At 48.5% G+C, this 23,581-nt stretch overlaps 1 protein-coding gene across 4 annotated transcripts in view; it reads right to left on the minus strand.

Moving 5' to 3' along the window:
* Positions 1–12,576, minus strand: part of RAP2B (RAP2B, member of RAS oncogene family) — a 90,010-nt gene extending 77,434 nt beyond the window's left edge. The window contains exon 1 of one of the 4 annotated variants that reach the window (XR_011740568.1): positions 11,988–12,574. Coding sequence is in view for 3 of the 4 variants with exons in the window: in XM_071812788.1 (XP_071668889.1) it covers positions 11,750–12,301 (552 nt within the window). In the remaining variant the exon portion in view is untranslated. Of the gene's footprint in view, positions 1–8,157 lie in introns of those variants that run through there. The other 3 variants (XM_071812786.1, XM_071812789.1, XM_071812788.1) reach the window with 3 other exon arrangements.
* Between the last annotated feature and the right edge of the window lie 11,005 nt (positions 12,577–23,581).

A 23,581-nucleotide genomic window follows, 5' to 3' on the forward strand; every position in this document is an offset into this window, starting at 1 on the left:
CCCATGCTTGGAAATGTAAATTATTTATAGCTGTTGTGCAATCCTCCGCAGCCGGCCGCTCCGTGCTGCTGCGCTCACTGCGTCCTCTGGGACGGAGGAGAGGATGATGAGGAGGATGATGAGGAGGATGGTGAGGAGGATGGTGAGGAGGATGATGCGCTGCCCTTGAGCGCTGGGGCTGCGGAACACGGCAGAGCATCCCTTCTGCAGGGCAGCTGCAGCTGAGCAGATAGGACAACATGCGCTTCCTTCTTACCACCCCCAAATATGTGTTTAACCACCTTTGTTTTTTTCTGTTGTGGTAGAATGGCCGGAAGCAGAAGTACTTGTGTGTAAAAAGAAGAGGCAAGGAAGCAGAAGACAGTGAAATGTGCTGAGATCTCCAAATCTGTTCCTGCCACAGCTGTGAAGGGTGCAGGCCTGCTCATCCAGCACGGAGCAGAGGTGACCGAGCACAGCTGCTCCAGCAAGACCCCCCTGCCAGCGAGGGGCTGCTGGTGCTGCACACAGAGGGAGGCTCCATCGCCCAACAGCGGCCACAAAATCTGTGCAGCCTGAGCTCACCTGCTAGAAAAGCATCTGCTTTCAGTTGAGGACTGCAAGCAGTGGAGATTCCTCCCTACAGACATGGAGATTGTTTAAACACTTAGCTATCTGCACCACTTAAGATGAAGGAGAAAGAGGCAGCAGATGACTTGCATCCTCCCTCTGCAGCTTCTGCTCCAGCTGCCGCTCTTTCCAGAAGCCCGAAGGGCCCCACGCCTGCGAAACGCTCTTTTCTGCACACATACGTAGGGTTTCCAAGTGACCGAGTCACTTCGGACCCTCCTCTGGATGAGGAAAAGTAGGCTGGAAGTCACGTTCACAGGTGATGACACAGGATCCTTTCACTTGGTTGTTCCTCCCCTACCCCAGCTCCAGCTGTCGCTGCAGAATCCTGCATCAAGGACCTTAAGAAGGGAGGTCATGAGCCTCATATCTGATGGTAAAAAAGGTCCATCCTGTAGGATCCGGCTCTCTGAAGAAGCTGTGTGTGTTTCCAAAGATGGGTGACGAACTAACCCCACCGAACCCCGTGGCTGGAGCACCCACGGTGGGTTCCCTGTGAAACGCCCACAGGTGCAGCAACCAGAGCGCGGCAATCCAGACCCGGTGTGCTGCACCTCCAGCGCTACATCCGCTACGAGACGGCGAAGGACAGACACAGAGAACCTGGTTTGCGTTGGTGATTGAAATAAATGACCCTAATCCTCCCTGCGTCCTGCAGTCACTGGTTTTCAGACTGAACCTTTCCCGAGGGTTTTGAAAAAAACATTTTCTTTTTCCGTAAGGATGGTTATTGGACTTAAAAATAACACCCACCCTTGAAAGAAAGCTGGAGCCACAACTGAGTACACACGCCGTTACCTGTTACAATTCCCCTTTTTCAGCACTCTACCGGATCAGCCCTTCTTGTTCATTTTAAGAGCGATATGATGGATCATCACAAAAGCCCTTTTTGAAGTTAAGTGTGTTTAATCTTTCAAAGAGATTGATTTGAAATTGACTCAGTTTCAAGTGAATAAAAACGGTAACGGTTTCAAATTGATTCCATTTCAAGTCTACTCAGATCGTATGTTTTACATCCAACCTTTGGAGCCCAGCGAGAAGTATTTCCATCTTTCTTCAAAGCGCGGAGGGTGGGGCCACCCAAAGGAACTAATGCTTCTCTTTTCCAAGTTCCTGCAGCACACTGTAGTACTTACAAAGCCACACAGAAGTAGGGCTTCCCGAAGCACAGAACTGCCTTTTCTCTTTTTTACATCTTAGGATATGTGTTTTCATACACGTGGACCACACACCCCTGCAGTGCCCCACAGACCCCAGGGCTCACCCAGCTCACCAGCTGCTGAATGCAGGGAGGGCAGGAGGGAAGGGAAGCTCAGGGCACCTTTGTTCTCCCTCCAGCTCCAACATAGTTCAGGGGCTTATGTAGCTCTTGGCATCTGCTGTAAAACTAAAAACAAAGAAAAAGTGATGGTTTCATCTAAATGATGTTGTTTTGGTGGAGCCTGGAGCGGCGGCGGGGGATGCAACCTGGGCACTCGCGCCCGGAGCGGCGGCGGGGGACACAACCTGGGCACTCGCGCCCGGAGCGGTGGCGGGGGACACAACCTGGGCAGTCGCGCCCGCAGCGCCGCAGGGACAGCCGGTGGCACATCCAGAGCAGGACCCGCCGGAGGGAGCCCTGGGGCTCTTCTTCCCAGCTGCTGGCGCCAGCTTTCCACCTTAGCTCTATCGGCTTGGTTATTCCTTCTCCCCCTCCTTCTTTTTCCCCTTCTCTCTTCTTCTTCAAACTGTCACCAAAAGGAACTTCTACTGTTCGAGTCACCGTGTGCCAGCAGCCATTCAAACCACTGTGCTCGCAAGCCTGCCTCAAAATCCTGCGGGCAGCGTGGGGAAAAAGGTTCTTGTGTCATTTTCATAAGAAAAATATTGTTAAATGCAAACTAGACCTAGAAAGGTCTCAGCCCATGAACACCCCGGCCAGGCAGCGAGCAGTGTGTGTCACGGCCACCAGAACACACTGCTCCCATGGCTGCGAACTGGGTGCGAACAAACCTTACTGGTACTGAAATACAGCAGAACATCAACTCTCGGTAGAACGGGAAGAAACTACTGTATATAATTGCATAAAATTATATAGATCCATTGCCATTTCAAGATAGTATTCACAATGTACATAAACCCAGGATCACTTTGAGATAAGAAACACCCATAGAAAAAAAGTTTACATTTTAGACATCTGAAAGAGCAACTAAAGAAGGAGGGTTTTTACGTGGAATTACAACTTTTAAAAGAGCAAAGATCACACTACTCGGTGCATGGGGAATATTCAAAATGTAGACTGGGGTGAAATTCTGCTCTTGTTTGCTTAAATAGGACCCTGATTTCCTAGGGGTCACGAAAGAGCAGGGAATTCAGCATACATACATTTGTAGAATGAGAGAATAAGTCAAGCTCAGATTCAAAACAGTGTAAGTCAGCACACAGACACAGCTTTGGTCATGAAGTTACATTAAAAACTCTACTGTAGGCAGTTAGGATACCTAACGCGTTTGTCTGGAGTTCGTTTCCACCCCGGAATAATCCAGTCTATGTCTTCATTTTAGTGCGCGCAACCACTTGCCAAATGAACTCCAGTTACCCATCAATCAATTGCTGTTAACTACTCGGAGTGCTGAAGAACCCCGAGCGGTGTGCCAGGTCAAAAATGCCTGAAAAGAATCAAGAAAAGTCTTTTTAGTTGCTTATAACTGGCTAAATAAATAGGTGCCTGGGTTTCCACACTACTGGTCTGATATTGGCTGAGCCCAGCCACCCACTTCCTGATTTTCTGTGCTCAGAGCAGAAACGTGGATGTTCCCAAACCATGGACACCAGATACAACGTTGGACGTGTGCGTAAATAGTTATGCTTAAGAATCTGTAACTTTCATTCTCACTACAGAGGCTGAAATACAGTAATACTGTAAGGGAATGAATATCTAAGTACCTGAGAACACTCTAATTCACTCCCAGGCTGACCTAGTTCTTTGGTAAATAAGCTTTTTCAAGCTTTTTCCAGTCCTTGGAAATACCTCAAACTTTCAGTGTTCTCCTTACACTTGTTTCTATTGTAAAAAACACACGGGGTGCACGGCACGTGTTTCTGGAATCCGGGCAGCTCGTGCTATACAGTAATTCAAATGTGAATCTCCTCTTTTGTTTTTCCTTTAATTAAAGGAAGAACCAAAAGATCCAACAACCAAAGAGAAAGCAAAACCCACACTAAAGCAAACAGGACATTGGAAATCGAGACCTCAACCAGCAGAAACTTCATTACTCACGTACTTCGTCAGCATGCTTTCATCTTAACTTTGTTAATTATCAAGTAAACTTGGCAGCAAACTCCCAATAATAAATTGAGGTAGGTAATATTACTGTAGGTCGTTCAAGGAATATAATTATCATTAATCTCACCCTTAAATACATATGGCTCCCAACTATCTTGAGTCACATTGTAACCATCACTATTACAAAGTTCCACAGGGTTTGGAAGGGATTTTGGTGATTAGTGGGGCAGGGAAGCTGTGGAGCTCAGTTTAAACTTATAACATCAAAATCAGCCTTGGTGGAGAACATATTGACTGCACAAACTCTCCCTGCGCCCCAAATCTGCTTAGCATCCTAGAGAGGGAAAAAAAACCCAGACATTTACAGAATGATGTTGCTTTGTACTCGAAACAGAAAAATCCAACCCATGTTGTCGCAAACCCCCCTGTCCCAGGAAGACGTCGCTTCCCACCCTTCCACACAGAGCGGGTCTGGTGTCAGCAAACCAGCCCAGCGGGACTGGCCCTGTGCTCCTGCTGCCCCGGCGCTGCCGCCTTGCTCGTACAAATGCACGGGCGGTGCACTGTTTAACACACCAAATATCGCGGACACCCACGCACAATAACGCCCCAAACTTTCTTTCATCACAAACATGGCAAATATGGAAGGTGTGTTTGATTTCTGATGGCTCCCAGGACGCGAGGCAGCAGACCTCGCCACGGTGTCGGGGAAGAAACCACAGCCCGGGAGAGGAGCTTAAACAGGAGTCACATTATGTGTTTCTTGAGAAACACAAAAAGATTCACTGTTTAGGCCCCTAAAATAAGTCTATTTTATGCATATAAAGAAATTATGTTCAGGATATCTGCAGATGACTAATGTTTCAAACTGCTGTTCAGAGTGAGCAAGAGCGGATCCAAGGCGTGCACATATGGGCTCCTCAAGAGGCCAAGCTGCTCCTCTGAGCGCGCTGGACACCACGGCTATACGTTAACCACGGGAGCCACGGCTATACGTTAACCACGGGAGCCACGGCTATACGTTAACCACGGGAGCGTGCTGTAGGGTCTCCCTTCACCTTGCAGGAAACGGCTCTTTGGTTTTGCGTCCCCAGAGTGAACCCGGGGTAGGTCTAACAAACAGCTAACACTGAGGAACAAGGAGCCATGGCACTGTACGTCCGTGCAGCTCCAAGCACGACTCCAGCAGAAGGATCCCCCTTTCCTCCCGGGAGGCACAAACCCCTGGGCACAGCTGGGCAGCAGCCCAGAGCAGGGGCAACCACCTCCCGCTACAAGACTGTCCATGAGAAGCCATCTGTAGATTCTAAAAGTTACATTAAGCATTCTTATTTGCACTACCGTGATATTTGAAAAGGCTTTTGAATCTTTATTTCCAGTGAGGCCTTCAGTAAGTGAAGAGACCTTCCCTTCACGCCTGTTGTGTCCATCAGTCCCTACAACATGGAGATGTTCATAGTGCTAAGTGAATATAAATATTAAATCATATTTAAACACATCCCCTACCTGGTGATAACTATCACGATAACAAATCTTAGAATATTTAAACAAACCAAGGTCAGTGACAAATGACAAAGATAGTTCTCTGAAATCATTCAAGTACCATACCTCCAACTCCAACAGGTTTTAAGCATCTTTCCTGACTTAAGCAAGACTTCTGCTAGACACTCAACATTCAAAAACTGGCTTCCAACATTTAGGTCTGTCTAAGAGGGAAAAAAAGCCCCATAGTCCCAAGTGACAGCATCCTTTCTGCACGCTTGCTTGTGTCCCCAGTCTCTCTCAATCCTCTCCCTTTGCTACGTTTGGTGCTGCAATTCCAGAGTCAAATGCTCATACAAAATCAGATCGTGAAATCAACATTTCCACCAAACACAGCGGGAGAAACTGCGCTGTGGAAAGCGTTCAACGCTTGCTGCGGACATGCTGAATCGGTGCTGGAGCTGGAAAGCAGGAGCCAGGCCCGGCTCCACCAGCGGGCCAAGGCAGACCTGCCAGTCCCAGCTCTCCAGATCAGAGACGCCTGGTGCCCTCCGTTTCATTTCCAACCCTGTCACAGAGGGTATCAAGTCACGTTGCTCAGGAGCGCTTCCAGGTGGATCCCTTCCAACAGCTACACCCCGACTTCTCTTCAGTACCCACATCTGGCTCCGCACCTCAATATCTTGCCTACTAATAACAAAGCAAGTGCAAATATTCAACTCTAGCTCAGTGCTTACTGCCTTTCCCGCAATTCTATCTCTAACAAAATAATTCAAATTTGTAAGTATTTGTGCTAATTGTTTAAATTGGGATAACAGTAGTAACACTGCGGAAACAAAGCATTAAATGAATATACTCATAAATGAGAAAAACTGGTAAGGGAATACCAATACAAATGCTGTCCAGCACCTTTTCAATACCCAATTCAAAGAAAAACAAACTTACATTTCATTTTGGTTTTCCATCCTAAGGCCCATTTACAACCAACCTCAAAACTAACCCCCAACATCCCATTTAATCCCGGCATCATAATACAGCAGGATAACAGGGCAATATCAAAAGGCAACAAAGCCATCAATGTCATTCTGATCAGTCTTGTTGCTGCAGTGCTTCTTGCACAACCGTAATCAGTCCATCAAGTAGAGGAGAAACATCTGGGATCTGCCTGTTACCTGGACATCTGATCTATCAACTATGCACTTTTTATGACGTTACCTTTAAGAACTTTGTAGAACTAAATGGATTTAAAATCATTAAAGCTGAAGTGACACGTCAGACACCATTTTCCTAACAATATCTGTCTGTCGAGGATTACCAAAACAAAGCTCGGGATTCTTGGCCGCTTTTCCCCCTCCTTGCCCAAACCTCCGAAAGACCCAGAGACTGCCAAAACAAAACAAAGTCAGTACAGAACAGCTGCTTACAATATCTTGAGACTTACTAGAACAACTTGTAAGTTCTGGTTAAGTGACTTCTAATTTTATAGTGCTCTATAGAGGATCAAAGGCCCTGTTAGATAGTGCAGATTAAGTATTTACATGTAGTATTTGTTTCATGCACAGTCTGTCACCCACTGAACCACTGTGCTCTAGCACCAACAGTGTGTTAAAGCAGCACCTGATGTGTATTACAACAGTCATACCCTTCATAAAACTGAAAGCAACTATAGGGAAATTTTAAATCTTAAACTTTCTGCAGGTCAGTGTCTCTGCTCCAGCCCATCATGGGCCACCCAGCTCCAGTTTCACTGGGCGTTTTCTCCAGCATGGTACTGGCCACAGGCAGCACTGAGATCAGAGGCTGAGCTCATCCGCGCTGAGGGCAAGAGCTGTGGTTCTAGCACCAGTGGACTCGGAGTACACACACGCACACATGCACACACGCACACACAACTGGTACTCGGGAGGTAGAGCGAGATGCTCAGTCACAGACTAACAAACCCAGAGCCCACTCAAAGTGAAAAGCAAAACCAACAAAAATCCCCGACACACCCAGCCCCAGCAAGGCACCTCCACACACTCCTCATCACTACGACTCACTCGAGTATCCTTAGCTGTCTGCACTACACATCTGCTATTGAATCACTCTCATCTGCCACGCACACGTTTACCAAAGATTGTGAGCCCCAAATAAGAAGTTTTAGAAGCTGGACTCCTACGAAAAGGAGATTCTAGAACACCACGCTTTAACAGTGTGACAGGAAGAATCCTTTTAGCATCCACATTTTGCACAAGGCTACAAAGCTGGCAGGAGCAGCCTGTAAGTTCTGAAGATGGTTATTTAAAGCTCTTTCACCTTTGAGCAGGGCTCACACACGTATCTGCTTGCACGGCCAGACTCAGATCCCCCTGAGACACCCATGGGCACTCCAAATCATCATTCCCAAAGACGTGGTGACGTCTGGCAGGAACAGCGTCTGGGTTGCCTGTTATACAAACCTGGAGAGCCAGAGAGCAGGACAGCAGAGCTCCAACCGTTTTCCATTTCCAGTCGTGGGAGTTGTCCATTAACTTGAACGGGAGATTCAAGAGAACACACATGCCACTCCTTTTCACACAAAATTCTTAAAGACAATGGAAGTTTCTGCATTTTGTCACTGCTCAAGGAAATCTGAGACTTCACACCACCTGCACGCAATGAGTACCCACATGAAGAAGTCATAAAGAGCCAGCTGCCCTTTATTTAAAATGCCCTTTGCAAAAACCTTGCCGTACATTCTTTTGAGAGAAGCAGAACCATCGGGAATCCCACAGCCACAGAATTCAACATCCAGAGCCGAAAGCATCAACAAAGCCTGAGCATCATGTTGAGAACCACACTGTATTGAAAACGAGGTGGAGAATACTGCACGGTTACAGTCACGGAGACTAGGATTGCAAAGACACGCTTTCCTGCAACAGAACAAGCTTGGATTTTTAAAAATACAATCATTATGTACAGCAAAATATGTGGCCATCAGATCAGCCTTAAACTAAGGCCTTGTTTACACAATTTCTGTACTGTCAGGAAGTATTTTGGCTGGGAATGTCATTTTTCTTCCAAATCATTTCAATATTTGCAATTCTCACTGTGAAAAGAGCTATATACCACCTTCGTATTGACATGGGTATAACATATTCCCACAGGGAAAAGGAATAAGAGTACCTTTATATTGATACAAGATTCTCCTCAGTGTAGAAGCTAATATAGCTTTCGTTATACAGTCAAGTTAAAGCAGTATGACTTGTTTCTACTCTATAGACAAGGCCTATGTTTAACAAGCACCAAAACACTTCAGAGTATTTGGAAGATCAGACAACTGAGCTCTACTTTTGTACTGTCCTCACCAAGTCATAGAGAACATTGAACACATAAATACATTCAAAACGCTGGTTAGACCCACGCCATGGTTTCTTAAATCCTTCACTGCTTAACAAACACACCTTTTTGGCAAGAATGAGAGTGTATCTACAAAAATCCCAGCATAATCCAGCCCTTCCTAGGCCTGCCCTGAGCTGCTCTGCTAGGCTGAGATTAGCTGGACTTCACGTGCCGCTGTGCGCTTCAAGCACCCATTTTACACCATTCCTCAAGCACAGCACAGGGAAACAGGAGGCACTGGAACACACGAAGAGTCTGCTGTCTGTCGGGGGAACAGCAGAAACACCTGTTCTTGCTGCGTGGAGCAAGCTGGTTTCAATACACTGATCTAGAACAAGGCCTGCTGGGTGCCAAAAACTGCATGATCCCATTGAATTTAAGGCAAAACTGAACCATGGCAACAGCTGAGATGTAAATTTATGGCATTTTCTTTTTAAATGTGAGACACAGACATGGTGACAGTCGAGCTTTCTTAATGAAGTATGTTAAAATTATTAATAAGCACTACTCCCCTGCCCTTCTGACACTGAAGTCCTTGAGGAGCCACCTTCTAGTTCAGTTTTAGAAGTTTCCGAAAGACAAGCTGCAAAGGGGTTTTCAGTTTGCACTTCAAAACGGGGGGCCGGATCAGTTTGTCTGTTACATGAAGGCCCCAAGCTGAACGTGAGGGACCATCAGCAGGGTCTGCCTGTTTTTAACTGTGATTGTATCAGTCAGACTGATACAACCCGGCTGATTGTATCACAACAGCTCCTTGCTGTTTTGAAGGACACGTGTGAGCTCAGGAGAATAACTGAGCGTATCATCTTTTCAAAATTTTCAGTAGATACCAGGTGTTGCTACAAATAAGGATCCAATTTGCAACTCAACCACAGGATTATCATTTTAATTTCAGTCACTGGGATTTCAACACCTGGAATTAAACCAACGCTTCTTTCAGTGCTGAAGCAGGAAGTTTTCCTACCTAGAACAGAAGAAATGATCAGATTCATGGTAGGAATCACGGCAGTCAGCTCACAGCGGCCTGATTTAAACCCCCTTCACACATCATTGCTCAACCTTTGCTTTCATGTGGTAAAATCATTTCAAGTCGTAAAATCATTTCAAGTCTTTTTGGGACCAGGGAAAAAAAACAATCAAAAAACCCTCACAGAAATCAAACCCCACATTTGCATGTTTCGTGTGCTAATCTTTAAAGAAGGGGCTGAGAGGGAGGTAACGCAGGTAAACAAACCCCCTCCATCTTCCAAATGACAACAGGTACAGCTCTCCCACCCCAATCCTTCTGCAAACCTGGAACGAAATAACGGTTCGATACATCATTTTAAAGTGTTATAATGCAATGAGATTAAAAGCTGGCATTTTATAAATAATCGACCTTTAGAACTTCGCCCCAATAACCCATACTGTTCCCAGTAAGGAACCAGGGCATTACCTTACAAGGCCCTTTGCATTACAGCCACTCTGCCTTCCTACAGCTGCCTACTGAACACAGCGTTCTGCTCAATGTTGGCATCACACAGGGGCAGGACCTAAACACAAATGAAAAACCGTATTAAAATTACTAAATATTAGATAAAATGCCAATCTTTTGGTTTGTCTTCCTTTTTCTTTTCTTAACACTGTCCCTAGTTAAATCAAGCCACCCCCGCCTTGCACTTCCATTGAAATATAAATCAGGATTAAGAGTCTATGTGAAAGTCAGCGTTTCATGTAATACATAAAAGGGCACAAAGTTCTTTTCTAAAAAACAGCATTTGTATTAAAATTCTTAAAATGGATAGACATCTCTTAAATGCACGTCTGGAATCAAAATGACAGTCGTTAGAATTTTCTTGGTACATCACAACAATAGGATTTCCTTCTTTGCTGGCTGGAGGTACATCCCACAACAAAACCTACGGGAAAAAAGAAAAGCCCATCCCCCCTCAAAATCCCAGAAGGCTAAATTCTTGTAAATTTGAAGTAAATGAAGCCAGAACTTGTGAGACATGGAAATTACAGTTAAAAGGCTCAGAGGGAAATAAGGAATAAATTCCACTAACAATAGGCCCTTTTGTCCTGGCTTGTTCGGTGTGATTACCGCAAGGAAACTGTTAAGTAGTTTTCGGAGTAGTAGATAATGGGATTCTGTGGAGCTTTCACAGGTTGGCACCGGCTGGAACAGCTGAGTTTTGAAGGCACTCTATAGACACAGGGCTGCTGTCGGCCCTGCACCACATGGAGGAAGTCTTTGCACTTTAGAGAGCTAGTCATCAAAATCAGGTCCTGCCAACCCAAAAGAAACACCCTCCGACAACACCACGGCTCCCACCCGCCCAGGAAAACGGAAATAAAAACGAAATCACACACACACGCACACCTAAAAATTGTGCAGGTTTGTAACATTTTCACAGCTGATTTGAAAACAAAACAAGAAAAAACAACACGCTACCACTCTCCTGCAAACTCCCATCCGATACAGCAGGTAAACAAAATAGAAAATTATTTCACGAATCATCAGCAGACACTTTCTGGCACCCCACACTGTATTGGCATCAGTGTTTTAAGTTAAAAGTCCCAGTTCAGATGTGCAATTCTCCAGGCTGGACGCCCCGGCACAAACCACCCGACTTTGCATAGAGATCCCGGGGCCCGGCGGCGGGAGCTCCACGCGTGGCCGGCCCGGCTCGGCCCGGTGGCGGCTCCCGGCCCGGTGGCGGCTCCCGGCCCGGTGGCGGGCGGCTCCCCCGCGCTCCGCTGTCCCGGCGGGCAGGGGCCGCTCTCTCCCCCGGCCCGCAGCCGGCGCAGGGCAGCTGCCCGTTGCAGACACTGACAGGAAATATGCAACGACCAAGACTGGACGAAACGTACATGCCGAAAAAAGCCACATTTCCAACACGGTTTTTCTTTTTTTCCCCCGATTTTTCTGTTTGTCTGTGTGTTCGTCGCCGGCGGCCGCCGAGGCCGGCGCGCCCGCCCCGCTGCCGGCCGGGGCGCGGAGCCGCCTCCTCCCGCCGCCGTTCCCCGCAGCCAGCCCGGCCGCCGCCGCCCTCAGAGGATGGCGCAGGAGGAGCAGCACTGCTCGTCCCCGTTGGGCTGCGAGGCGTAGTTCATCTGCCTGACGATCTCCGCGAAGAGCTCGTCCACCGAGGCTTTGTTTTTGGCCGAGGTCTCCATGAAGGGGCAGCTCCACTCCTCGGCCAGGGCTTTGCCCTCCCCGAAGGAGACCTCCCGCTCGCCCTCCAGGTCCACCTTGTTGCCCACCAGGATCATGGGCACCCTCTCGTACCTCTTCACCCGGATGATCTGGTCCCGCATGGGCTTGATGTCCTGGAAGCTCTGCTGGTTCACCAGGCTGTAGACCAGGATGAAGCCCTGCCCGTTCTTGATGTAGAGGTCCCGCATGGAGGCGAACTGCTCGGTGCCCGCCGTGTCCAGGATCTCCAGCACCGACGGCGAGGAGTCCACCTCGATCTCCTTGCGGTAGAAGTCCTCGATGGTGGGGTCATACTTCTCGATGAAGGAGCCCGTCACGAACTGGACGGTGAGGGCGGACTTGCCCACGCCGCCCGAGCCCAGCACCACCACCTTGTACTCCCGCATGGCTCCCGGCGCGCCGCCTCCCTCGCCTCCCGCTCGGGGCTGCCGCTTCCCTCCCGCCCTCGCGGCGGGCGGAGAGAGGGAGGCGAAGGAGCGCGGGAGGGAGGGAGGGAGCTGGAGGGAGGAGCGCGGGACCGCGGAGGGAGGCGGCGGCCGCCGCTGAGGTAGAGGAGAAGGAGGAGGAGGAGGAGGAAGGCTGCGCTGCCGCTACCGGCCCCGCGGCGGGACGGCGCTGCCGCGGCCCATGGCGGCCCGGCCCGCCCCGGCCCATTGGCTCCGGCCGCCGCCGCCCGCCCCCATTGGCTTCCCGGCGGCGGGCAGCCGCGCGCGCAGCGCCCCGCCCCGCTCGTCAGGCCCCGGCAGGCGCGGGGCGGGCTCGGGGCGCAGCGCGGTCCCCTCCGCGGGGAATGGCGGCTCCCTCGGGAGCGGGGCGGGCTCGGGGCGCAGCGCGGTCCCCTCCGCGGGGAATGGCTGCTCCCTCGGGAGGGGGCGGTTCGGGGTACCCCGCGGATTCCTCCGCGGGGAATGGCTGCTCCCTCGGGAGGGGGCGGTTCGGGGTCGGGGTACCCCGCGGGTCCCTCCGCGGAGAATGGCGGTTCCCTCCGCGGAGAATGGCGGTTCCCTCAGACGCGGGGCGGGCTCACCCTGCACGGGCACAGCCACGCTACCCCCGGCCTGCCGGGTGGGCGAGCGGCGGGGCCCCGTGGCCGGCACGGAAATGGGTGAAGGGCACCGGGACCGGCAGCCCCACGTCCCCCTGCCCCGTATCGGCGGAGGGCACGGCCCGGTTATCTCCTCACCGCGGCTCTCCCGTCCCTATCGGCCCTCGCCAGGGGACGAGACACCCCCCGCAGCCGGCGCCAGGGCCCGGGCAGCTGCGGCTCCTCCCGCTCCCCGGGGGCCGCTGTCCCCTCGCGGGTCGTTGTTCCTCGCGGGTCGTTGTTCCTCACGGGGCTCGGGTCCCTGCGCAGCCCCCTCGGCTGTCCCCAGCACCTCTGCCCGGCGGGCTCCGGAGGCTGCGGGTGCCACGGCGTGCCCGGGGAACCAGCCCTGCTGGGAGAGGCTCCTTCACCCGCTGGGGCTGCACTGGAGCTGGCTGGGCTGTCTGCACCCCACCCTAGCCTGAGGAGCCCCTGCCAGGACACCCCAACTTCTGCGTTTTCCCCAACCCTCTGAAGTCGGGACCGGCTGATCTTTCAGGCTGAAGATGTGGCAATTGCCAGATGTTGATGCTGTTTGCACTCGTGGCCTGTGAAGAGCAGATTGGCTTGGCGGGGTTGACTCATGGGGACTGGCTCTTGGCCACTGTTTGTACAAGTCATTCCTTGGACTTTCTATCAATCAGACATTCCTTTCCAGAAAATATCATTAAGCTTTTTGGCACCCTCCAGTCTTTGCTTTTATATCCTACCCGGTTCTTTACTGTTCTGGGTATTTATTCAAGTAGTTATGGCATGCAGGTCCTTTGTACCACACCTTATTTACAAACCTAATTTAAACACAGTACTTCGGGAAACAAGCCCTTGTAGACAAAGACAAAAGGATTTGAGATAAGTTTTGTAAGGAGCATTCTGTTGTTTCTGAACAGTTTTCACAGAGACTAAATTCTGCTTAAATTATTGTTCCAGAATTCACCGTGGGGATTCACTCTGCTGGATCCGGCTGTGCTGCATCCCATGGTCATCTGTCCAGGGCTGCATTTCCACCCATCCTCTGGTGACTACGGCAGATCTGGTGATCTCCGACTCCAGGGGCTTACACTAACACCCCTGCTCTTGCTTGTGTAAGTCTTTGCAAGTGAAGCCACTCCTGAGGAACACAAAAGTTGTGTTCCGCCAACCCTGCTGTGGTGTGGGCAACAGTTTAAACAACTTTCTTAAATATTTCACGTATCTGCAACCCAGCACTCTCCATGCTCAGTGTGTGGGTGTAGGTCGTGCCCTGGATGGTGGGATGCTGCTCTGCCAGCTCCTACCTGGTGTCTGCACAGTCTTCTCACTGACCTGCAAGATTTGCCAGCTGCAGGCTGATCCTAAGCTAGTTGAAGGTGCTATACAGATCAATCTGTAATTAAGCAGGTATTTTATCTTATTGAGTCCTAGGGGCCTGGGCTCTGGCCATATCTCTGTTCTAGACTGTGCCTGCCAACCACATTACCCTTAGCTGGTGACAGACCTGGTACCATCTCTTTTCCAAAGTGGCCTCTGGTTTGGATTCACCAGCAGGATGCTTGTCGCTTGGTTTGGGGTCCTTTGGTGGGGGTCTGGGAAGGAGAAGATGACCACTTGAGCACAGAAATGGAAGTATTTGCATGTTCAAGTATTTGCAAGTTTTAATAACTACTTGATAAACAGTAGCATTTTATAGATTTTGTGTGGATATTTGATCAGTAAAACCTTCTCTCTCCCCTTTAACAGTAGCTAAGAGTGTTTTTGGTTAAGTTTGTCACAGTAGTGTCTAATAATATTGTCACTGGCGTTCAGAGTGTCTCTCTTGTTCCGAGACAATGACTTTAGCTTTCCTTATTTAATTTGGTTGCTCCTATTGAGCAGCGGTCCCGCATCCAGCACTGCACAAGGGAGACTCAGCCCTGAAAATCTGCTGGCGAGCTTTAACCAAAAACCAGCAAGAAAGATCTACGTGGTGGGTATGAATTTGTTTTAAGAATAACAGTGGAAGCAGGTGACTACTTTTAAAAACCTGTCCACATCCTGGCAATGGGGATCTCTGTTTTCCTGTCTTTGTGTCTCCTACTTCATCCTTCCTCTTCCCATACCGGTAACTCTAAACTCTGATCAAAAGGTAATGAAATATATTCCTATAATAAAGTAATTATGCAAAAAGCTGGACAAGTTTCTTGTTTATACAAGCGCACTTGTTTCCCTGCGTTCTACATTACAGAATATTCATATTTAAGAGAGAAAAGACTTTTCAAAATTCTTCTTCAAAAATATTCTGGCATTCCAATGGTATTAAAATATAATAATTAGCTTGTCTGCACCTAGAGTTATTCTTCATGATTCTATATGTGAATATGTATCTGATATAAGACTGCCTAATGGCTGTTTATCTTAATCCAATGGTATTAGCTATTACTCTAGAATCAAAATGTCTGCATATGGAGTTAAACAAGAGAGGCAATTAGGGTAATTCCATGGGTAGACTGAAACTGTTCCATCTGCTCAACACCCAGATAGTCAGAGAGGAACCGATAAGACAAATTGCTGAGTGATTCAGGCCAAAGGTGCCGCTCGGTGCTGCCGTGGGATGCGTTTGCAGCGTAGCAGCAGGAGCTGGTTTCTCTCCTGACTCAACCAGCCGAACCGTCTCCCCGTGCCAGCGGTTCCTGAGCGGGAGCTGCTTTGTGCAGCGTCATCCCTTCCCTGCGGCTGCCCCGGCACGTCTGGCCTGCGCGGCCCGCGGAGACGCGGACACGTTCTCAAATGCACAGTGCTCAGGTTTCACTTTTTCAAGAAATAATAGCAGCTGCTGGTGGGCGTAAATAAAATATATATTAAAAAAAAAAAAGTGACACATACACAGAAGAAAAAGTTCATTATTTCCATCAACAGTCCTGCCAGACATCTCAGTGCTATTGCAAAAATAACCTGTGCTGCCAGAATTTATTACATGTCACCTAGCTTGGATTGGTATGATAATGCCACTTTTTCTTTGTAAAGAATGTGTTTGATGGCATGTTTATATCCCACTCAGAGATGTGACATTTAGAGTCAAAATATGCATAATTGTCAAAGTTCAGGTCTATTGCTGTGTCCTTTATCAGTTATCAACCCCCTGCTGTTTACTACAGTAGCAGTTTACAGGAAAGGGGATGAGGGTCAGGGTTTGAGGTGTGTGTGAGCCAAGCGAGCACGCGTAGCTGTCCCCGCGCAGCAGTCAGCTGTGAGTGGGTGTAGTGAGACAGCCTTTGGAACCATCCCTGTAATCCTGATAGCGCTTGCACGGAGCCAGCGCTATTGTATGTTAATGAAAAGGGTATCATCAGCGAGAACTGAAACCAGTGACTAATTCCAAAAATAAACTTCCTGTCTGCAGCAAAAGCCCTTTTGTAGAAAAATGCGCTTTCTTCATTGCCCCATGACATTCTGTCCCACGGCACCACTGCTGCTGGCAGCAGCACTCAGATGGAGCAGAGTTATAATGTGATGTGGGGAGTTTTCACTCTTTGATTGTTTAATTCCTCCGTCTCCTGTGCTTCGCCTGACAGTGTCTTCTGTCAGGCGGCAGCAAGGAGTGAACACTTTCAGCTGTGATCTTATCGTGTTTCGTAAGCAAGGTGGGAGATTCCCAGCAGTCCCGGAGAAGCAGCGAGTGGTGTTTGCAGAACACTGGGTTCTGGGCTTTTCTTCGTGTGCCTTTGGGCTCACACTGGGGCAGTGACACCGTGGGCGTAAGGATGAGGAGTTATTGAGGTCTGGGGATCTTTCCCTAACTAATAATGAGAGAAATACATTTTCATTTTAAAAAAGAAGAGTACATCCATGAAAGGAAGTCTCCTGGATAAAACTGGAGTTATATATTCCATTTTAGTTGCCTGTCATTCCCACAAAAATTACGGAGTGAACCCAATAAACTGGTGAGTCCACAGCCTTCACATGGGTAACGTGGAACTGGGGTGAGGAAGGACTGACAGACGGGAGAGATGGGTGAACTCGCTTCCCCTGTGTACCACAACAAGAGAAACAAAAATGCTTATTCCATTCATCAACACAAACCAAAATAGTTATTTAAACAGAGTGCAAACATGTGAAAGGTTTTAATTTTCAGGGGTGTTTGTAGTTTTCAATGGACAGCATGGAATTTCCCTGTAGAATGTCATTTAATCAAAATATCTGTTTAACAGCGTTTTGTGGTACGTTTTGACTAACCCTAAGAGCAAGGAAGAAATGAATTGCTGCTAGTGCTTGCTTGCCTCTCCTTCAAATGATGGTGACATTTCCGCCAAGGTAAACTCTTTCAATTTCCTGACATTATTTCTTTTACTACACTTGAAAAACAGTGTGTGCAACATCTGGGCTGAGATGGAGCACCTCATGGCTTCATCACCCCCAGCTGAAAACGCCTCCGTGCACAGTTCTCCCTGCACCCCGAGCCGTGTGAGCCAGCTCGGCCCCAAGGCCCGGTGCAGTTAAACCTGAGCGCTGGCCTTGCAGGGCCTGCCCACAGCTCCCTTTTGCAGCTGCTTGCTTGTAGCCTCCAGCGCAGACTCGGTTGCAAGAAGAATGGGGGGAGCTGATGCTGAAATCACAGTAGATGTTTGCAAAGTGAATACATTTAAACACAAAATCTCCTTTTTTTTGCCACTTCGCTGTGCACTGTGAACATTTACAGTCGCTGCAGAGGGGAGATGCCATGTTGGGAGCATTGATTACAACAGACCAAGTTGAGTCATGGAAAAACTTCACTTATTCAACCTCCAGGGCCATTTATATAAATTCACATCGTACCTGACAGATCGATGTGAGTTTGCTGACTGACCCCTTGTTCTCTGTCCTGTGTTACTGTATTTTATCCATTAGGCTCCTGGGCCAGATCGGTTAATATTGAAGGAGACTTAAACCAGCATTTCTTTGATGGCAATGGCTGTGAAAGACAAGCTGCGGTTTGTGTCTCCAGGTTTAACAAGGATCGCACAGCAATCGGTGAGAAATCAGAGCTTTAAAACCAATTAAACATACAGAGTCACTGTCAAGGCCTTTTGCCTGCTTTGGTTTCTTTATTAGTGGTGAGACCTCTGCAAGAGAAAGCTGCAACACAAGCACATCTCGCTCTCTGTCTGAACCTATCCCTACGTTATTTTTCAGGAACAATGATGTTACGGGATTTGCAGTAGCTCACAAAAATGCACCCATTTTTAGGTGTTTGGTACGAACTCCTGGAATATCGACAGCGTGGCCCTCTAGGAAGCTGAGCGCCTCTAGGTCTCGGGGAGACAGACAAGCCACGGATCCCTGAGCACCACCCTGATGGAGCCCTGAAGACGGCAAGAGAAAAGAAATCAAACCAAACCAGAGGAGCTGCCTGCTCGATTGAGCTTCGTTTTGTAATACGCAGACAGACTGCGAGGTCAGCAAATCTCTGCGAGCTCCGTGGCCATATGGGCAACGGCAGTGTATGAAACAGCCCTGCCAGATTTGGCAGCCCTGGTGGTGACCACATGGCGGGTCAGTGAAAACCGTCTCAGTGCCAGTTGTGTCATTTCACTCTTCAGTCATCTGAGAAGAATACGCAAGAGCAGATTTTAGAAAGGATTGTGTCATTTCAGCTCTGAAACTCACCCTGTTCTTTACAGGGGTATGCACTTCCCCTGTGACCAGCAGAGTTCTTTGGCTATGTCTTAGATAATTGAACACTTTTGAGTTTAAATATTGTTACTCTTTACATGTGTGTAGCCTTGTATTTGGGTATTTTGAAGTAATTTGGGGCTAAACTAATTAACAAAGGAGATAAGGATTTTTTTGATAGAGAAAACTGAGACCCACGACAGGCTCAGGCTGGCAAGTTATTTGCAGCCCAAATAGCCTTCGAATCTCTTGAAGTTCTCCACTCCAACAGAAAGCCGTGCTTCCTGATTGTTTCAAAGGGCTGTGCACCGCTCCCTTCCCCGAGGCTGCTCCTGGCTGCTGGGGGCTGGCGGGATCCCGGTGGCTGCCCACCGCTCGTGTCCCCAGCACAAACCCCCCTTCAGCAGCCAGGCCTTCAGCTACGGGGCCGGATCACCGTGGATGTGGGAGCAAACGGAGCCTTGCGACACCCGACCCCTGCAGATAACCCACCCGGCCCAGCGGCACAAACGGCCCCTCCTGTGTGCGCGATGATCTCATGAGGACGAGCAGAGAGCGCAAACTGATGCTGATAGTCCTTGATCTGTAAGCCGCGTTGGATATTGTCAGGCGGAACGATCAGGAATGCTGGTGTGACCACAGGCTGCTGGAGAACTGGTTTGCAGGCTGGACATCGTCAGGCGCTGTCAGGACAGGGGCTGGTGCCCCAGGGCTCGGTCCCCGCTGCCCGAACCTCTGCTGGGTCTGCGGGAGCCTGTGTGCCCAGCCCTGTCTGCCCGCTGCTCTCCAGAGCAGCTGTAAAACACTGTCACTCTGAATGGAGACAGATTTCTGTTTCCGTACGCTGTGTTGTGAGGATTTCAGCGAGATGATGCCGCGGGCATACCGATGGCAGCTCATCAGCATCACCACCTCCATCGGTGGCACCGCGCTGCTTGAGGGCACCAGTAACACACCCAGACCAGTCCCATCATGTGAGGAAAATACGCTGGAACAACCAGACTAAAAGTGACTTGAAATGTGAATTGATTCTGCTTGTAATACATCACTTAACAAGGGCGAGAGACCTGTGGATCTCGCTGTTCTTCATTAAGTGGACTGTGATTTACCCCAGAATCACGCTGCAGTGAAAGTTGAGTTATATGGTATCAGGAGCTGCTACATAGTGAAAGGGAAAAAGACACAAGTTACTTTATTTACCTGGAGCACGTTTCCCAGGACAGAATTGAATTTAATTTATTGGTCCTGCTTGCAAACAGCAAATAAGATATCTGGTCCTAGGGTCTGTTACAATTAATCCTTCAAATGCTTCCATTCATTTTGGCCCTGGATTGTTCAAGAAGACCTGGACTCTGAGGTTCTCTTAGATCTACGAAGCAGATGTGGAATTCGAACACTGTAAGCAAAACAAAATATCAAGAGTTTCAGTTTCCAACTGTCCTTCAGGGTTTTTGCCTGGTTTCACGCTCGTAGTGAAGCCTGCAGGCTGCTTCACCCCACGAGTGGATTCTTGTTGCGTAATGGTAAACTGAAAATTGAAACTAGATACACATTGAAGATGGTATCCGAGGCACAGGGGTTTGTGAGCTCTCCAGGTTATCAGAATCACCGGAAATTCCAAGTGATTTTGATAACCAACCTGATAGCATCAGCAAATCTTGCATTTGGACCTGTGATGGTCAAGGCATTGATACAAATACAAATTGCATTCCAGATCGTTTGATATGTCTTCGAGTTTTAAGGCAGACTATTGATAACTACTCTGAATACAACATCATAATACAGAGTGTTTTTTCAAAGCAGATTTGAAATTGGGCCCATCTTTTTGAAACCCCGTGTATATCAAAATTGTTTTCTTAGGAACAGGGGACATGGGAAAAGCTTTTCTACAGTCAAAAATGCATCAGCTCCACTGGCTCCCGCTTAAAATGTGCGGCTGCTTCTCCGGACAGAGCCAGGAACAGCGTGCGCTGTGGTGTGGTTTGCTCAGGTCTGTGTCTGCATTCGCAGAAGTTTCTTAACAGGTTATTCTAGATGCTTTCACAGACTGTTTAATGAAGCATCGTAGCACTCAGCCAGGTCTGCTGACACTGAGGTGACTGGCTAATGCAAATATATATGTAAGAGCCGGTTTTGATTTCATTGTTAGCTAGCGCCTCGCTGTCTTTGTACCGTAAACAATACATTGCATAGTTTACATCAGATTGAATCCTGCAAATATAAGCAAACACATTCATGAGAACAGGAAAGTAAACTCTGTGGGACATTCATGGCTGCAGTGACAAGTCAACTAAAAATAGTCTTTTATTGTTGATGTTTTACAGTCAAGCCATCCAGCACTGTGGTGCATAGCGCCCAAAGCAAGAACAGTTTGGGGTGTGCACAGCCTGGAGAGGAGTTTGGAGGAGGGTTTGGGATCCGGGTGCTGGGATCCAGAAGGAATGCGCCCGTTCTCTGCATCACGAGCTTGTTCTGCGCTGTCATTGCTTGATACTGGGGAGCAGGATGAGGCCCCCAGAGCGCGGTTCCCGGTGTTTGGCAAGTGCGAGCCGCATTGCCGTGTGTCTGCCAGGTTCACAGCGGGGCGAGCGCAGCTGTGCAGCCGGGGGCCTGGAAATGCCACCCGAAAACGTGAGTCACCACGCCTGTATAGCGCTGAAAGCCATTCCTGGGACTGCAGGGAGCGGGGGAAGGGGACAGCACCTCCTATCTGGGACATTTGGTAGGGCGTGGTGCTGACTCAGGCTGGCTACAGCCAAATCTCACCATTCTCCTGGCCGATAAGCAGAATTAACTGGTAAGTACAAGAACAAAACCCCACGGCTTAAACATCAACAGCACAAAGCGGCCGTTCGCCACACCGTGTGAGATCTCTGAGCACCAAACCCTGTCTCAAGAGGAGGATGCAGCTTGGAACTGCCACAGCAATGCAATTAGCTGCTTCTGCAGTAACGAACATGGGGAGAATATCTCCACACACCACTAAACACGTGCCCCGGGGCTTTGGAGGGCCTTACCTTTCTACAGAGATCTGCCCCGCTCCTCAGCGGGTGCTTATCAAGCTCAGTCACGAGCAGACTGACATCTATTGATAAATTGATCGCATTTAAACCAAGCTGGCTTACCTCGAGCTCTGATAAGAGAGGTGAGCAGGAGCTGCTACAACATCAGCCTGTGCTAAGGAGGCAGAGCGCAGGGACGGGGCTGCAGCATCGCCCGTGCTGCCGCGCTGGGCTTAGCGCCGGCTCTGCACGGGCCCGGCTTTGCTGGGCCTGGCTGTGTGGGGAACGGCAGAGCCTGCGGCAAACCCCGTGCACCCTCTGCCACGTGCACGGCTGTAGAGAGAAGGCAGCGCCAGGAAAGACAGAACTGGGTTTGCTGCTTTAGCGACAGACGGCACTGATCTGAATGATTAAAAAATGCTATCCAAATGACAAATTTGTTAAAAGCTAATTCTCTTCTTTTATATGTAACACAGCCATTTATTCCCATCAGCAGCAGAAGCCTTATAGAAGCTATAATTATATGTAATTAACTTTTCCCTCTCTCCTTTTTTTTAACTAGCTGCCTAAAACCCTGTGATCTCGAAAAATGAAGCTGAACGTGGAATAAAAGTCACAGTCTCTTCGTGCTAACGAATGTGCTCCGCAGAACAGACACCCTGGGTTTTGTTTCAGGTGAAAAAGGGCAAGGCTCCGACAAGAAATAGACGGGATATTAGGAACTTTACTAGCAAACTTGTGTCTGATATCTATCACTCTACGGCTGGACACCCAAAGTGTGTATTTTTCGCTGCAAAGGAGTTAGTGTTATATTCCTGAGTCCTGCCTGTATTCCAGCCAGCTGAAGTGGCCCTCAGCGTACCAACCCTTCAGCAGAAAAGCAGTTTCACTTGATTTAATCACCCCGAATCCTCGGAACCCACCAGCAGCTGAAACTCTGCTGGTTGGCGTTGGTGGCACGAACAGCGTGACCATTACCTGGGGCTTGCGGGTGGTTTGGGGTGAAGAGGGTTTCTTGAAGCTTCTCCTTTGCACAGCCTCAAATATGAAAGAACAGATTGTGAAACAGGAGTAAAAGTCATGTGGGACCTCAACCAAAACCCGGTAAACTGTAGTTATTATCTCTTTATTGGAGATGTATTGTGAGCCTACAAATGGGCTGTGTTCTTACTACAGTTACTTCATTTAAAAGATACTGATAGTAGCAAAAGTAACATTTAAAAGTAGAGTTTGGTGTAGATAAAGACCAAACCACCATTCCTACGCTTACTTACCCTCTGCAAAACGCCACTGAATGTTACAGCTATACCAATAGCTGTAACGTGAAATGCCATTGAATGTTACAACCATACCAATAGCTGTAACGTGAAATACCATTGAATGTTACAACCATACCAATAGCTGTAACGTGAAATGCCATTGAATGTTACAACCATACCAATAGCTGTAATGTGAAATGCCATTGAATGTTACAACCATACCAATAGCTGTAACGTGAAATACCATTGAATGTTACAGCCATACCAATAGCTGCACTCATGGTACAACGGTATTCTGTCAATAGTATTTAAACATTGAGAGCAGGCCCTGATCGTTCCCCACACCGAGCCTGGGGTAAGGATGCTTTTTCAGCATCAGGAAATCTATTGCCTAATTAATGTTTTATGACAGTTTGAATATGTAAAGTACTATCTAAATGCAGAGCATGATTCAGTTGTCAGTATCTGAACATAAATTATGTTTCACGCAGGGTTTAGGATAAGAAATTCCATAACATTTGGCAAAATGGCTTATGCCTTCCCAGTAATTTTACATAAAATCTATTCATAGTGTCCATTGACTGGAAACAATATATGTGATTCTTTTAGCTGAACTACTTAATTCAGCAGATAACCGCTGCTGCTTCGTAGTTCATGGATGAGAATTGAAGAGAGCAGCTGAGCATACATTTGAATGTGATTAATGTCCAGAGGACA

This window comes from Patagioenas fasciata, chromosome 9 (assembly GCF_037038585.1).
Source record: "Patagioenas fasciata isolate bPatFas1 chromosome 9, bPatFas1.hap1, whole genome shotgun sequence".
NCBI classification, from domain to species: Eukaryota; Metazoa; Chordata; class Aves; order Columbiformes; family Columbidae; genus Patagioenas; species Patagioenas fasciata.